Source organism: Strix uralensis, chromosome 2 (genome assembly GCF_047716275.1).
Source record: "Strix uralensis isolate ZFMK-TIS-50842 chromosome 2, bStrUra1, whole genome shotgun sequence".
Taxonomy (NCBI): domain Eukaryota; kingdom Metazoa; phylum Chordata; class Aves; order Strigiformes; family Strigidae; genus Strix; species Strix uralensis.
This window is the reverse complement of record NC_133973.1, coordinates 112,743,968-112,761,675: the sequence shown is the minus strand read 5'-3', so window position 1 is coordinate 112,761,675 and position 17,708 is coordinate 112,743,968. Positions and strand designations below refer to the sequence as shown.

The window sequence follows — 17,708 nt, the reverse complement described above, 5'->3', positions numbered from 1 at the left end:
CATAAAACTCAGCATTGTATTTTCATTTTTTAATGGTAGTGCTTTTTATTTCTTCATTTAAGCCCCTGTGGATCTTTCTTTTCATAGAAGATATGGCATTTTGCCAGAGGTTTTAAAATAACAGGAATTTGAAGAGTGAAGGGAAATGCTTCAGCTGTGCCTGAACTGAAGAGATAGGATGACTGTATATGAAAAGTCACCATACATGTCTCTAGAGTGCTGTCAGCTCTAGACTGAGCCACAGGATTCAAGCTTTCGAGCCATCCTGTGGAGACTGAATGAAATTGGTTTCAAAATTATAAGTGTATTGCAAATAGAAATTAAAATAGAAGTGAGAACAGTGACATTACGTTTCTGTTCCTTTTTATACTGCATTGGAGACCACAAACTGGGATTTGCACAGGTATGTACCTCTTAGGGTTGAGATCCAGTCTATCCAGATCCCATCTAAATTGTCACATCTATTTCATCCCTGTGAGTAATCCAGTCCCTCTGTCTTCCACGATTTTCTACGCTAAAAGTGCCAAAATTCATCAGGCAACTCCCTGTTTGGTCGGTAATTTCCCTGGACACCCACCTTCACTTGTTCACACAGGCTCAGCAGACTCTGGAGAGACAGGCCTATTTCTTCAACCACTGCAACCAGGGTTTGGTTCCTGCCTAAAACAGAGTTGAAGCCTGCAACTCATGAGCTGCAGGCTGGAGTTGGCAAGGAGCCAACTGCTCTCTCCAACACCCCTGACTCTTCTCCCTCAGCTCTGGACCCTTCTTGCCAGTCAAGCCCATGTCCCCTGCCCAGGACAGGAAGAGCGAGGCTGTATCCACCTCTTCACTATCTCCCTTCTCAGGAGAGAAGCAACTTCTTTTCCCTTCTGTTTTTGCCCATCCCTTCTTCCACCAATTCAGAAGGCACTTTCAAAGGCAGGGAGATCATTTATAAACTCTTGTCTCATCATCTGGACAATGGGGAAGTGTTTGTGCCCTCCCAGAAGTAAGAAACAGCATTTCCAAAATGTCATTTCCAATGAAATGGCATTCCAAGATGGTGTTTAACCTTCCCGCCCCCATCACCTTCTGTGATTCAGGGTTTGAAATGGGTTTAGTGGTTCCCCCGAAGAAGGGTTTGCAAGACTGGGAAACCTTTACAGCCCCTGGCATTCAGGCAGGAGGAAGCATCTAGACACCATATGTCCCCTCCTATGTTACAATGGGATTGTAATCCCTGCCCCATGTGAATAAAATATAAATTTCTAGGCTTGCCTTGAAGTTACTCCCTGTCACCTTCCAAAGAAAGAAGGGCCAAAAGGTTTCGAATTCCACTTTTCCTACATAGGGATTTTCAGGATTTGCCCACTTCTAGAAGACACGGTTACAAAAGGGTAAAGAGAAAAAACCTGGAATTTAGGTTTCTAATTTCCCACCTCACACTAGATCCTACCACAGAATAAAGAACAATTTGGAGTCCTTTATGGAATAAAAAGGATTTTCCATGCTCGAAACAGGAGTTGACTAGAGTCCCCAGGATTCAAAACCAGGCATTTCAGGTTCTCTACCACACTTTCCAACTACAAAAAAGTGGAGATGAGAATGATTTGGTACTTACAGCTAGAATAGAGGAGGAATTGACATCTTCCCAAGCATTCTTCAGGACTACACTAATTCATTACACTGGCAAGCATATTTTGGACCTCACAAACTGTGTTTCTAATTTCAATACAGTCGGTTACTAGCTGTCTTTAAAGTAATTCTGAATGTACAGTGAATGCATAGAACTAGTGTGATCAAGAGAGAAAGAAGGAATAGCTATGGAAGGCTGCATTTTTTCAAGAAAACTGGACTTGTAACTTCTTCTCTGAGAAGATTGAGGAAGAGCTTATTTGCCAGGTAGGCTGTGGTGTTCTGGAAGGGATGAAGAATGTAAATCTAGAATGCTGTTGCACATCTTTCTACTGGGATCAGCTATTTATCAGCAAGTGAAAGTAAAATTTGACAGCTTAGCAGTTTGCATTTAACAGACAGCATAAAGAAGTGGTATTGTTATGCAGTGATAGAAGCAGTAGAGGAAATGCTTGGTCTAATTCAGGTGGTGATTTTTTTAATCAGTGTTCCCAAATGGTAGCGAGTACTTTTGTGTCTTGAGATGAAATGGTGAGAGTGTAAATCTATTACACAAGGCTATTTTCAACTGACTGTATGCTTGTATATGTTTGGAAATACGCTTGTGCACAGAGAAGGCACATTAAAACAAAGGATGGTGGTTTTAGGCACTGAGACCACTTGTTCTACTACAGTGAGGAGCACAGATGCTACCAGTGTAAGGCTGCTAGCTCTTCTGCTGAGATTTTAAAATGAGGAAGGGGTTTGCTGCATTGAAGCCAGTGCATGATGTGACCTCAGGGAAAGCTGATAAACTAATTTAAAGCAGTAATAGAGTTACTTTATCTAAAATTAGGTGTCCCAGAAGACTCAGCTTCTTTGGGGCAGAAACAGAAATGCTCAGAAAGAACACTGTTGAATTTGCTCGCATGTGCTGACTGCATAGCTAGCAAAGAAAATCTCAGCACAGCCTGAAAGAAAATTATACTGACACAGTAACTACTGTACATATTTTCAAAAGTTGAACATTCAGTAATCAGCAATACAAAGAAGCTGAAATGTAAATCCTGATCTGCCGACCTGGGGCAGAGTTGGAAGTGTGCTTGCACAGCAACACAGACACAATGGAGCCATGCTTTGAACTCAAGGAGCAGTGAGGGAGACCTGGATGTCTGCAAGTGTTTGGCTGACCTTTCTGCATAGTTAATATTGCACAGAGTTTGTTAGGCTGTCTGTTAGGAAAAAAAAAAAAAGACTCAGAGCAGTGAGTGATTGTGTTGTCCTAAAACATGAAAACAAGCTTTCTCTGTAAGAAAAAAACAAGCCACTGGAGGCCACAGTGTACATTTTTCTGACATTTACACTAAAAAAAAAAGTTTTAATCTGACAGACACACAGGTGAAGTGACAGTTTTGTGCCTGCAACTTATGGCCAGATTTCATCCCCCCCAAAATAGGCTGCTTGCTTCAGGAGCACAGTCACTGTAGGCTTTCTGGACAGTTTTTGGAGAAGCTAGCCACGTCCAGAAGTTGATAAAGATCTTAGCTAGGCTGACTTAGCTAACACCATGAAGCTATTTCTTTCCTTTGACTGTTGAGAAGCTTTGGAAGAAACAAACTTCTAATAAAGGACCTTCAGTTAAATTGATGCTGCCTAAATATAAATAGGATTGATTTAGTTAATAATTAGCAAATGAAAAGAGAATGTATCAAGATATATTTTTAAATCTCTTGTGTCTCCAGATACCCAACGAAGCTTTTTTTCCTTAAATGTCAGCAATGGACTTAGCACCGCTAATACCCAGTTCTAAGCTGCGGTATTTCTGAGGCATGTTTCTACATCCTGATTTTCAAAATACCTTGGCAGCGAGCTCCAGTGGAGGCATTGCACTTTTACTGAAATCAGGTCTGTAGCTGATCCGGAGCCTGGCTCTTCACTCTTTGCACAGGTACAACTGCAGCAATGCCACTGTGCACGTAACAACTACTCTCCAGCTTCTGCAGGTAATTACCAGGTGATGCTAACACCTTTTTCTGCCGATGTAGCTCTGTTGCTGAAGCTCAAGTTGTCATTTACTTAGCCTGTGATCAAATTTCAGCAGTTTGTCCGACTGTATAGCAAACTCAGTCCTGGCAGCCAATGACTAGCCCTGCTTCAAGGGCCTGCCAACCCCTGCTCCCACCCCACAGACTTCCTCCCTTAGGGAAGGGGTGTCAGTGGTCTCCTGGGCTGTTCAGAGCTTCATCCCTCTAACACAGGAATTAATTAGTTACCATCAATGGAAGACTAACTACAATCCTGTCTGCTACATCTTTGGTGTCTTCTTTAAAAACAGCGCAAAACAACCCCCGAACCTGAACTGAATCTGTGCAAAAAAGGCGGAAGTTCTAGAAATGGGCACAGCAAACATCCTGCCTGCACTTGGGATGTGCAAGAGCCCATCATGTGCACAAGAGGAAACCTTCAGCAGATCACAATTGGCATTTATATCCATCGACTCATTATTAGCGATTACCTGTAATTTTCCCCTGAGGGCGTTTAGTTTCTAAAAATAAAATGAAATTATCTAAATGCCTTCATTCCGTAGTTAAACAACAACTTTATCTCCTGGGAACATCTCCCTGTCCTTAACAGTCTGTCTATTAGGTGTGTTTTATCCTTAGATATCCCAACTCCTGTTAAGAGTCCTCACAACAGAATACTAGGTTTTCGCAACGTGTTGAGCTATTTCTCACTTTGCAGCACTGGTCGAATCGTTTTGTTGGAAGGAGACAAGAACAGACCTGCCTTTAAAGAGGGGTCCATACATCATGCCTACTCAATTGGTTAAAAAGTGTAACTCAGTAATCAAATTTAGCTCGATTTGTTTCTTCCCTGTAAAGATCTGTGAGGCATTTCTAATTGAAACGTGTTTTGCATGCAGTAAACAACCAAATACACCAACCTCCAGAAAAGAAAAGTGTTATTACTGGGAGGTGACAGTCCGTGGATTAGTGGGGGGTGGCGAAGGGGTGAGTCTATGATGTACTTGGACAACGAGTTTCCTTTAATGTCTGTTACCTGAGAGATAGCGGATGCGCTGTCTCTTGCCAAGGTAGCACGAAGGAAATACTGGGTGAAGGAAAAATAATGTTTATTTCCTCGTCTTCCCCCTGCCGCCCCGCCGCGGGTCGCTCCCTGCCCTCGGCCCCGCCGCAGGGGCCGCTGCCCGCGGGCCCCGGGCTCCCGGCGGCGGCGCGGTGGGGGCGGGAGCGGGCCCAGGCGCAGCTCCTCGGCCGGGATGGATCCGGCCGTCGAGTCTCTTCGTGGGCTCCTCAGAAAAGCCGTTTCGGGGAAAGGGTGCAGGGCAGCGGCGAGGGTCCCGCCTCCGAGGGGGGCACCGGAGCCGCAGCGAGGTGCGGGCGCCCGGTGGAGGGGGCGGAGGGCTGAGGGGGCCGCCCCTGTCTCCCGCAGGCGGGGATCTCCGCCCTGAGGGGCCGGGGGGGGGGGTGTATGTGTGACAGAGGTGACCCCGAGGCGGTCCACCTGTTCCCCGAGGAGCCCCCGCCCCGCTGCCACCGTCTCCCCGCGCCCGCTCGCCCTGTCTCACCCCTGGATCCCGCCCCCGGAGGCATCTCTCCCCGAGGGAGCCGGGCGGAAAGGACGCGGACGGCAGCTCCGAGGTAATTATTAATAGCCGTGCCCACCGGGGCGGGGGGTGGAGGTGGGGGGAGAGGCGAGGTGAGATAAAAAGGGGCGGCGGGGGGCTGGGAGGAGGGAGCCGCCGTCGCGGAGCCCCGCCGGGAGCATGGCCCCCGCGGCGCCGCTGCTGCCGCTCCCGCCGCTGCTGGTGCTGCTGCTGCTGCTGCTGGGGCGGCCGCTGCTGGGGGCGCCCGGGCAGGGCGCGGGCACCTGGTCCCGCTTCGCCCGGCTGCCCTATCCACAGGACCAGCTCTTCCTCCACGACACCTTCCCCGACGGCTTCCTCTGGGGGGCGGGCAGTGCCGCCTACCAGACGGAGGGCGGCTGGCGCCAGGGCGGCAAAGGCGCCTCCGTCTGGGACACCTTCGCCCACCGCCCGGCCACGCCGCCGGGGTTGGTCCCGCCGGGGCCGGCGGCCGGCGACGTGGCCAGCGACAGCTACAACAACCTCTTCCGCGACGCCGAGGGGCTGCGGCGCCTGGGGGTCTCCCACTACCGCTTCTCGCTGGCCTGGGCCCGGCTGCTGCCCAACGGCACGGCGCCCCTCAACCCCGCCGGGCTGGCGCACTACCGGCGGCTGCTGGGCCGCCTGCGGGAGCTGGGCGTCGAGCCCGTCGTCACCCTCTACCACTGGGACCTGCCGCAGGGCCTGCAGGACGCCTTCGGCGGCTGGGCCAGCCCTGTCCTGCCCCAGCTCTTCTGCGACTACGCCGAGCTCTGCTTCCGCCACTTTGGCGGGCAGGTGCGCTACTGGCTGACCATGGACAACCCCTACGTGGTGGCCTGGCATGGCTACGGCACGGGGCGGCTGCCGCCCGGCGTGCAGGGAGGCCCGCGCCTCGGCTACCGGGCGGCCCACCACCTCCTCCAGGTAAATGGTGGGCGGTGGGAAGGTGCCACGGCGGCTCTGCGGCCCCCGGGTCGTGCCAAGGGGAAGGGTGCAGAGGCTGCCCTCGGCCCGTCCTGCTGGCAGACCTGTTCCCCGGTCAGCTGCTGGAGTGGAAACCGCATCGACGTGCCTGACAGAGTGCGGGCAGCCGATTTATGGGCTAAAGGCGTCAAAGTGCATAGATGAGAGGCGGGAGCTTTGTATCTGCGGTCTGTCGAGTTAGTGGAAAAGCACCGAGTTAAAGTGCTCTCTGTATTCTACAGAAATGTTCAATCCTGCCCCCAGCGCTTGCGAGTGCCATTCTGGGTGGGTGAGTGTGGATGCATTCGCCTGTGCCAGTGCAGTGCTGGCTTCCTGAGGTTACGGTGGAAATGCTTAATATGACTGTAAAGAGAATTCATACATCTGATAAAAAAATCTTACTGAGTTAATGGAAATGGTAGAGGTGGCTGAAAAGTCATACTGAGAGATTTCTTGACAGACTATGGGGTTTTCTGAGTGTGAGCCCTTTTGGGGAAAAAAAGACCCTCTGTTCCCCAGCTAGTCTAGTCAGTGGTGTAAGTAGTTTGCTATATGTAATTTTTCCGGAGTGTATCTATGTATGGTTAAATTGTAATGTTTGCTGGAAGCAAACATTGTGGATTCCCAGGGAGAATTAAGCAAAAGTGTGTACAAATCCGTCCAGTGAGAGGAGAAAGGATTCAGCCTAACTGGAATGGTGTGGCCATTAAGGCATGATCTATTGTACCTTAATACACATCCACTAACTCTGCTAATGTCTGTCTGCTCAATGTACACTTACCAGCAGGAGTTACATCCTAATGAATATTGTATATTACATGTGAACACCAGGAAAACATCCAGTGAAAGCCTTATTCAACTTTTTGCCACTTTCCTGCATTACTTTTGCATTGTCTAGTGCTACAAATAAGTCTGGAGAAGACATAGGTGGGGAAAATGTGGGTAAAATTGCAGATTAAATTCCTGGTCCTGAAACCTTTAAACTCTTTGTTTAGTACCTTGGGGTGTACTTGACCATGTTTCACACTTGAGTATACCACATCACCACAGTATCTGTCTGAGTCCCTCATAATATCAAGCATATGCTTGTTCTTGTAAAAGCTCTGTGGAGAGGGAAGGCGCTTTTCTATTTAACAAATGAGAAACTGAGGCACAGACTTGCCTATGCCATGTAAAAAGTATAATTAAACCAGGAAAGTCTATTAATACTTGGTTTAGTGACAGAATCTCAGGATTAGTTTTGTCCTAGTGACTGTCATTCAGGGTTTGCACAGTTAGTGGACATTTCTTTTTACATAACAGTATAAGGCAGCAAGGTGCCATTTTTTCCATGTTTCATGAACAAGGAACTGAAACACAGATGCAATTAAGACCACTGATTAAGTGTCCGCTGACTGTTAGTGCCCTTTTCCTGCATGTGATCTTTTTAGAATATTGGTCCGTTATACTTTCAGCTCTTCTACAAGTCAAATCCCAAAATCTCAGATCACCTACAGAGAAAGTAACGGATGTGGTTTATGCAGAAGAGCTCCCATCCCCGACTCCTCCAGGTAGAAGTGAACAACTTTAACAAACTGAGATCCTCCTTTTCCTTCTTACATCTTTGTAGCTTATTGATATTAGACCTTTCAACTTGTGCAAGCAATGAAATAGGATGCTACTGAGTATGGCTTCTTTGACTACACAGTCTGCTATCCATAGAGAAAGTGTATGTAATCGTGTAATGAAAGATTAAGTTATACTGCATATGGTAAGAAGTGAATTGCATTTCCACGTGCAAGTTAAATTCTTCTCTTACATAATTCTTGAGTGATTGGTGTTGCAACTTGAATAATGTTCTTTAATGTGTGTCTGTGGGTTGCATATAATTTTGTAGGTGAGTTTGGTCCATTGTTCTCAGGAGCACATGCAGCCTTGATTTAGATCAGAAGGCTGTACAGTAGTACCACTTCACCACATATCCTGGAGGATGTGTGCAGCGCCAGACAGTGCTGCCAGGAGATGCAGTCTTTATAGTCCCACCAGAAAAGATGTGGTTGTATCATCCCCCACAAAAAAACCCCTTTCAGCTGCCAAACTTTTTGCTGCTTATGTCTTACATTACCCAGAAGGTCTGGTCCCAGGTTTCTTCCTTCTCTGTGGCATTCTTGTGTCTTCCCCCCCACCCCCAGGGAAATTAAGCTTGCAGAACATGTTTGTTTGTTAAAAGATAAAATGTGTTGTCGTAAATGTTTGGTTCTTAGCAAATGAGCAGACTAACTCTTAATATACATGTTTTCTGACTTTTTTTTTCCTTATTTAAGATATGCAACTTTAAGCGTCTTCTTTCTGCATTTATTCAAACCAAAGACCCTTGTAAGTGAAAAACGTAATAGTGAAAGCTGATGCCTACTAATTTATTTTACTGGATGCTAATTACATTAAAAGACAAAATAATTTCCTTTAAGTTCTTTAAAATTCAACAGATATGAATGTGGATTTTGGGCTCTGTCTTTCTGAGTTATTTATTATCTGAATAAATAATCAAATACGAGTTTGATTCAATTCAGGTTGTTCAGTTCAGGGCTGGTGAAAACAGGGCAATGAAGTCTGAGCCGAATAATGATGTTTAAATTTAGCTTGCATGGATTTCATCCTATTGTACTGAATTTTTTAATTACCTTTAATTTTTCTGAACTTCCGCAAGTGAGTCGTAACAGATGCTAAGTGGACTAAGAGACACTTTTTATAAAAAAGAGCAAATAAAAATAGTGTAAAAAAAACTTGTAAGAAAAAACATTTTATGGATGCATCCTTGGTTTGTTGTTGGGGGATGATGATCAGTGTTCGGTGAAAACTTCACCCTTGTGTAGTATTTCCACTGACACTTGTCGCTTTTGATACGTGTAAAGCCCTTCAAACATGATAAGAAATGGAGGAAGCTGTACGCATTTATTCACAAAACAAATTGAATGGATCAAGTATAGTTCATAAAAGTTGGCATTCTCTCAAGTCAACAGTCAGAAAATGTAATGCCAGCAATCTGTCATGTATATGATGAACCTCTTTCTCCAGATAGGAGTTGAGAGAGGTCATTGTATCATGCTCTGGTTTTTGCAAATGCATTTTTTCATTACTGGTTCACAGTATATTGTCTGAGTTGAACATGCTTGGATTTACTCAATATAAACAGCATTTGCAGAAACAGAACAACACGATTCCCGAAGAAGTGAGTGGAATTGCTGCCTGGAAACAAGTCACGTAGCAACAGACTGATTTCTATTCTAAAACTCTTTCCAAAACAAAAGGTAAGTACTCTTTTGTTGACCTTCAGTGCTAAACCTAACAAAGTATCCGTAAGTGCAGCATAGGAGAATGGTTTTTCCTTGGTACGTATTGTTTCTTTCAAAATTTGGACAGCCTTCAAACTTTCACTCAGTGCAAATGGAGTGATTCTGGATTTTCCTGAAAGTAACACAGCTCATCGTAGTTGAGAAGACATACAGGAATTTTAGAAAAAAGAAGGAATCATTCTAAGTAACAGGGTTTTGTTTTTGTGTTTTTTTTTTTCCTATTCTTGCTTTCTTATGACAATTCAAAGAAGAACAAAGGAGAAATTAGTTCTGTTTCTGGTTTTGAGTATCAGTTGGGTACTATATATTTGCAAAGAATTTATTTCCAAAGAATTAATGATTATTCTAATCACTAATAATTTGAATCAGGTATCTTTCAAATGTCAGAGATGGAAAAGTCAAACCGCAGAGCAAATTCAGATCTGATGCTGCAGTTTTGTGTGCCAGTAGCTATGGATTGTTATACTATGTTCACAAAGTATATTAAAAGCTATAGTGTACCTTTCTCAAGCTTTAATCATCAAAAGAAAAATAAATTAAAATGTGATAAACAGAGGAGCTTGGGTTTCAAGGATGCTCATTAAAATTAGCTCCAAAGATAGAATATGAAACTTTCCCCTTGCCATCTCCACCTGATTGCATACACATTTGCAAAAGGAGTGTTGTTTTCAAATATTCCTCTGTAACAAAATAGTGGTTTGTTATCTTTACAGAGTACTTTGATCTTTAATTATAGAAACATCAGGACTACGTGGAGACTAACGTGTTATCATAGAAAAGTAAGAGTGGACCTCCCGCAAATGTAGGCATTCTATAACTTGAAAAGCTTTTTAGAGATTACAGGAAATCTTATTAGAACTCAACAGGCAGGACATGGACAGACTACACTGGTGACTGAGTGGGATGGAAGCAGAATTTTTGTGTTCTCTGTGTGGAAGAACACCAGGTTGATCGTGTAGGTATGTTAAGTCTCAGCTCAACACTTTGCTGTTCATTATGAGAATGAGGATTTTTTGAGGGTTCCCTGTTCATTATGAGGATTTTAGTGCTTAGTAGTTGTGGTTTTTATAGCTGCGAATCTCTGTGTTTAATTCTATAGGCAGCTCCAAATCTGTGTTTTCATATCTCATTTTAAGTGCCACGTGCCTGATTTTTCATTGTTGCAGTAGCTGTTGCTGGAGGTACCTAGGTGATATTTCTGGTTCCTATCCAGGGTAATCTAGTATGCTTCCTTTTTAAATAGCATACTTTTCATTTAAGATCAACGTTTTTGTTTAGTAGTTGGGCAGGGCTCTGCTCAGTGCCAGAAAGATAATGACTGCTGATTAACAGCAGTTTGATAAAGGTAAGGGCATTTAGATAGGCAACGTAAGGTTCACATCTCATAAAGCTGCACTGGGTACATGAGTGTAAAGCTGTCTGCTCCTTGATACTCTTTCATTTTGCATTAGTAAAACCTCATAAAGTATGAGACATTCTTGGTTGTCCCCTTCGACCTATTTCCTCAAGCAGAAGAGATCCTGTATTTGTTGAAGTTTTGGGGGATCCAAAGTGAAGTGTGTGGAAGGACTCGTGTTACTGTGCATTCCCCTGTATGACAAACTCTTCCAGTTTCCATTTCATCTTGTTTCTATGGAAGGTTTCCAGTACTTAAGGTACTTGATGGGCATGATTCCTACCTGTACTTACGGGTATTGTTGGGACCTGGAAAATAAAGCCCAGCTTCAATTTTTGCAGAATGAATTGTATATTTTAGTTTAAGATAGTTCACTATTTTTTAGTGCCTGTCTTTCTCTTTTGACTGAAAACAAGGAGCTTTTAGAGCTTTTCCCATGATAGGTCAAGTAGAAACCTCTATTCCACAACCATCAGCAGGTTGAAAGTGCAGTGACAGTCCTGTCACTGTTTCTGTTGAAAGTGTTGCCTTCTGTGAGGAAGAAATGCTTTGTGACTAAGAGACTCATCGCATGCCTACCTTCTAGAAGGTTGAAATCTGATCTCTCTTGCTTTGGTAGAAATTAAATCAGAATAAGATTCTGGCAGTTTCTTGGGCAATTACCTTAACTTCATTCCTCACATTTATTAACTCTTTCTTTGAGTAGCAGCATCTCATTCCCAGTCTACTCTGAGGAACAAAACATTTTTTTCCCCTATTTTTCAGTATTTCTTCAACTAGACATAAGCAGTGAATATGTCTATAGGGCTGGTAGTTCTGCTGGCAAAGCAATGACCGGTAGGACAGTGAATAGAGAGCAGTGCAGGGTGTGGGCGTTTGGAGATGTTTCATTTTAATTATTTTTTGTGACTGTGATGCATATCCTTTTTACATTGAGAGAAAATACAGAGTTAAAGGACCATATATGCACAAGTTCAATATCAATACAGTTAGATTGTCTCTTAGAAGTCATGGATAGCCCTTGGAGGAAAGAACTTCTGGACTGGCCTTTCAGTGTAAATGGTAGGAACAAAAATCTTCTTTTAAGACAGCTAGAGCAGTTTGAGAAGAGAGTCTTGTTGCATTTGGTGGCAGTGGAGGTGACAGTACTTGTAAATGTGTATTCTTCCTCTTTGCTTGCAAATTCATAACAGAATGATATATGCCATGATTTAAACTCTGAGAATGTAGCTCAGTGGAAAAAAATGAATACAATCTATATTACCAATAAACAGTTTAGTTTATCAGTGATGGCAACTACTGGCTTGCTGTGTCAGCTTCAACTTTGTGCTCTGAGAGCACAAAACACTCATAAGAAGCCTGGCCTGTTAAGTTTGTGGTATGTCTCCCAGGAGATTTGGCAGGGAGAGTCCTTTTAGATGCACACAGGAGTAAGACAAAGCAATTTCAGAACCTCTGGATTTGGCCCCATTGAAACATGTTTCAGTTGCTTCATTTTTATATATGTTGAGAAGAGATGGCATTCTGTGTTAGGGAGAACTGCAAAAGTTCAAAGTTTCATTTTGTTTTGATTCTGGAAAAAAACTGATATTCTAAATTGTCCCAGTTACTGAAATTTTTACAGATGCTGTTTACAACAGCTGATGCAGGAACCAAGGAACTGGGTCTGCGCATGGTTCCAGTGCCACCAGGCAGCCAGGGCTCTGTGACTTCTGCATGATGGGAACCACAGGGGCTTTTGCAGAATCCAGCCAGCCTGGGAGGCTGAAAGGCCGGGCAGCACTGCAAGACACCCCGTGACATGCTCTTCGGCAAGAGGGTGAGCTGACAGGGAGCCACGCGTACTTCCAGGGGACTGTCACTTTGGTCTGCACATGTTAATTTTGTTACTTGCGCTTTAGGTCTCATGTTAACAGTTGAGCTTTGACTTCTGTTTTAGTCAGTTTAGCACACCTCTAAAGACAGCTGAATGGTTTACAATTGGCCAGGAGAGATTATACTATGTAAATGCCTTGTTATTTTGTGAGTCCAAAAGTTAACCCAGGAATCCTTTTGTAGGTTAATCAGTTTGATGCCCCTACTAAAGGCTAGAAAATGTTTGCACCACCAGGATTATATTTTACAAGCTATTTGCTTTACAGTTGGGAAGATAGTAGCATCTGTTTGTTTTGATCCTGCTTCTAGAAAAGACATCGAATGGTCAGGTGGGGAGGGAGGACAGACTTGTAGCTGTTGGTCACATGTTCTGGTTAGAGTTCTCTGTGATTTTCCAATGCCTTTTCTCAGTCAGCTTTTTTCTTGTTCTTTTGAATTATGTAGTAGCTCCACTGCATCGGTTGTTTTTCAGAGCTGAGGGCAAAGTTTACGCAATTTGTTTATTTAACTTTCAACATTTTAAGAAATAATCTCTTTTTTGCTGCAGGCATGGAACTGTTGAACATAGTTATTGATTAATTATTCTAATTATGGTTCCTTAACTCAAATATATATGGAAATGATAGAATTATGCAGCATTTATTTTCTTTTGAGGAAGTATGTTGGGAATATATTGCATTGTCAGGCTGAATGATTATTTTTTGTTTTGTATTTTGTAAGTAATAACATTTTGCTTCAAAATCAATTCAATAATTTTGACCTCAGGTTTGAAATGAAAGTTCAACTTGCTCCTGACTGTACAGTGATGACATGCTTTTTGTAATACAGTTATTTAATTCTTCATTTCTTTTCCTGTCATAGTGCAGTGTTAACTTGGGTACAAGCAGTCTTTGTGGAGAGAAGGGCCACCACAGGAGAATGGCCATCACCACTTACATATTCCATTAGGAGGCAAAATCCAGGCCAGAAAGAGTCGTAACAAAATATGGGGTGATAGCAAAGAGGAGTATTAGGAAAACGGGCAATGCATGAGAAGCTGGTGAGATGTGGGGGTGACTGGCTGTGAGTGGGAGTTCAGGAGCTGGATTTATGAGACAATATTGCATTTCTGTGTGTATATCTAGCATTGAAAAATAAACTTGATGTGAAATGAGATGGCCTGGCGTCTCCCAAAGATGAGTTGTTCTCTGGTTCACTTTTATTTATAAATGTCATATGAATTTTTTTGAGGAAGATGACTGGTGATATAATGAAATTATAAACCATGCTTCACAGTGATGGAGCCTAATTAAAAGAGTCTGCCTTGGCTTATGGTGTCCACTTGCTGTCCCCACATTGACACCAGCACTGGGAGTGGGGGACACAGAGAGCAGCCTGCAAAAGAAAGGAGGGATGCTACATTAAGTCTGGGTTTCTCAAAGGAGCTTAAGGAAAATAAGTGAGAATTGAATTTCCCTTAAGCTTTTTTGAGAATCCTGTCACTTTCAAGCAGTTAAGTAAATTAACAAGTTGAACAGATGTGTTCCTCTTAACTTGAAGAAAATGTGCATTCCCATATTCAAGTAGCAACTCTGCCATGTGAAGCGTGAGACCTTGGAAATGCGCTGAAGGAGCTCTTGAACTCAGTTTATCATCCTACTTCCCTTTCCAGCTGTGATCATGCCTCTTGTTTTGAATGAGGAGAATATTGGGGTGTACTACTTAGGGCAAGAAACAGAGCTGCAGAATTCTATTCAGCTGCAGTTTTCATCTTAATAATATGCTTGATAGTATAACAAAATCCCTCTTTTTCTTCTTCATAGTCAGCTGTGGTTACTACCCCCCATCATATCAGCTAGCTTTTTCTCATACTCCTAATGCCTCCTTGTTTTCACAAAGTAATACAATGTAATTAGAGCAAGTCAGATCTAAAACCTGTGAAACTGGAACACGCTGGTTCATTTCAATTAAAATATTTGAGTGAGATACTTCAGTTGCCCAGAAAAAGTTGAGAACTAGGGGAAATAAAAATCAGTCATTTTGTTTTTACTTTGCTATGGGAATTCTTGATTTTCCATTTTAATGTGATATTGAAATTTGAATTTTGATACAGTGAGTCAGTCATTTCACACACTGCCTTCTGTATTCCTTCACTGGATGAGTGCCCACTGCTTCAAACTGGGTCAGTTTACTCTCGTGAAATTGCTGTATAACCTGCTGCAATATGACTGACTTCTTGAAGCTGCAGATTGATGCCTTTTATTCTTTGGTAAAACAGATAAAACAGTCTTAGGGCTGTCAGGACAGAATTCTTGCACCGTAGCTGTTACTCTGTGTCTCATATTTGTAGCTGGGCTGCTTGTGTCTTTTGTGTGAAACTGAAATTACTCAGTCATTTATCCTGCTCCTCTTTCCTATTTCTGGTAAAAAGAAAAGTGGTACTTGAAGGAGGCAGTTGCTTAAAAGGAGGGGGAAAATTCTAATAAAAGCAGCATCAAATTGGCACAGTCATTCTGAGTCTGGATTTTAGAACAAGCAAACTGTAGCACAGGACAGCTCAGAAACAGCCTTTTCCATAGCCCAGCTTAGGGTAATGAAATAGAGACCACTTCAAAATTGTTTGGTGGTGAAATGGTTATAGAAACAGCATTGTGACTCTAAGCCATGAAAGGTGAGAAACCTGAACTACACCAGTCAGGTGCCACTTTACCCAAATTGGACTCTTCTGGAGAGAAGTGTTACCTGTGCAACTGGCAATTTGTAATAGGTTTGTAGAAACCAAAGGGTGTGAGCGTAGGTAGGGATGAGATACTGATGCTGGCCCATGGGATCTGGTTTTGGAGGTTCTTGACTGGTTGTCAGGAAGGAATTTATGTTGTCAAGGAACAGTGATGTTTCTTCTTGGGCCTCTTTTTTCCCTCTCTCTGTGCCATGGAAGATGGCCGGATTCCCAGGATCATGAAGGCATTTTACCTAAATAATTTGCCTTCTGTGCAAGGGTTTACGATTGTCATCATATCTTTGCTCTTTCCTGTTTTATTCCTGTGGCTTACTGTGATGTTTGGAGCATTTGGTGGTTTTCCTTGTGTTAAAGGTGTCAGGATTTATTTTGTGGCTCATAATGCCATGAACATGGGAAAGAGGGGGCATGTAGTGGATATTATTGTGTAGCGTTTGGGGCTAAAGCTTACTAAACTTGATTCATATGTCTCCTTTCCATTTTTTGCTGAGGGACTTCATTTTGTGGGAGTGCTTCTCGGGAATATTTTTTAGGAATGAAGTGAGTATGGAAGAGCGAGCTACAAAGAGAGAGAGGAATTGGAGAGGGTCAGACATACATTGGAGCAGCATGTTCCCAGTGTGGGAAAGGACCTGGAAGCCCTTGTGGGGCACTAGCATTTTGGAGACCCAGGACCACGTAGAAATGCCTGAGCTCTTTAAGCATCTAGGGAAAAGAAAATATACTGGGAGTTGTATGGAAACAAGGGAGTCAATTGGCATGTCAAATCCATAGAGTATTTTACAAAAATAAACAGTTAACTGTCAGAGACCGAGGCTTCCTGTGACACAAACGTTGACACTGGACATAAGATGGAAACAGTAGCAATGGCAATTGCCAGAAAGCTGCCAGGCAGACTCAGCTGTTTTGTTACATCACTGGTTGTATAATAAAGCAATTCCAAGTTTTTAAGTGGCTGGTGCAAACAGCTGAAGATTTTTCTCTGAAGCACCTTATTCTGGAACTGCTTCAATGATATTGAGATGGGTTGGACAGCCTGACCCATTGCAGTGATTCTTGTATTCCACTATTATTCTTCTACAAGTGTAAGAAAATGTTATATTCTCAGTCCCCACATTATGTTTCTGGTAAGGTTAATTATCGACCCCACCACTGAATAATTCACTATTGTTTTGTGCAGTAACTATGCATAGGTTTGGGACGCACCAGCCCAGAGCCTCAGTTTTGTGTCTCAAAATTTTTAAAGGCTGGAGAATGTCCGTAAGACAGATAGGCAGTAGATGTCATTGTGGAGTGTGTCCAATGAAACCGCTGCAGTTCTGCACTGGTGGAATGACATGGCTGATGTAAATGCTGAAAAACGATGTAGGTTATTGGAACTGTGGCATGATGTGGTAGTTTACACACAGTTTAGATACAGATAAATACATTTTCTAGCTGAAAAAATTGTCTTTTGCTGACTGTGAAAATGGATGGGTTAACTGGAGAGTTGTTTGTGAGATATGGAAGTAATTTTTTTATTAGCTTGTCTCCTGCAGATGGAGGACACAGGAGAGCATTCAGGGAAAACCAGTATGCCTAATTAAGGGTGGACATGGCCAATACAGAAATGATCTGTTCCAGTGTCAGTTGGCCACCAGCTCTTGAACTCCACTTTATGGTGCTAATAGGAGAGTTGGATGGAGATTAGAGCCTGCAGAGTCCCCACATTCACCGTCGTGTATAGCATGAAAATAACTAGTTGGTATTGGCACTGGATACAACTGGGACAGTCTTCAACCTGCAAAGGTTATCAATAGCAAATTATATTTGTGCAACAGCTGAAAAAATGGTGAACTACCCAGGGTTCATGTCTACCCCAAGTTATAGCTGTCAGCAGTAGGGCATTTTGCTAGTTTGGGTGAGGCTGTAGCATGGAAAATTGCTTCTGCCCCACAGTTTAGCAGCATCATCATGCTGTCTTCCAGGCAGTGTGTGCATCAGCTCTGAGATGCACTTTGGCATCTGCTTGTCCTTTCAATAATTGGCTTTTCAATAACCATTATAAAATGTGGTTTGGTGTAAAGATATTTCCCTTAAAGTGGTTTGGCAGCAGTGATCCCAGAGGAAAGAGCAACTAGGACTTGTTCTCCGGCTCTGAGCCAGCTGTCCGCTGGGCTGACCAGGGGTGTAGCTGTGTGTACTTCAGCTCCGCACCAC

At 43.4% G+C, this 17,708-nt stretch overlaps 1 protein-coding gene across 1 annotated transcript in view; it reads left to right on the top strand.

Moving 5' to 3' along the window:
• Window positions 1-5,366: 5,366 nt before the first annotated feature.
• The window catches only part of KL (klotho), a 51,034-nt gene continuing 38,692 nt past the window's right edge, over window positions 5,367-17,708 (top strand). Inside the window, exon 1 of the mRNA XM_074859847.1 lies at window positions 5,367-6,148. Within this exon, the coding sequence (XP_074715948.1) occupies window positions 5,384-6,148 (765 nt within the window). The 5' untranslated portion in view covers window positions 5,367-5,383. The remainder of the gene's footprint in view (window positions 6,149-17,708) is intronic.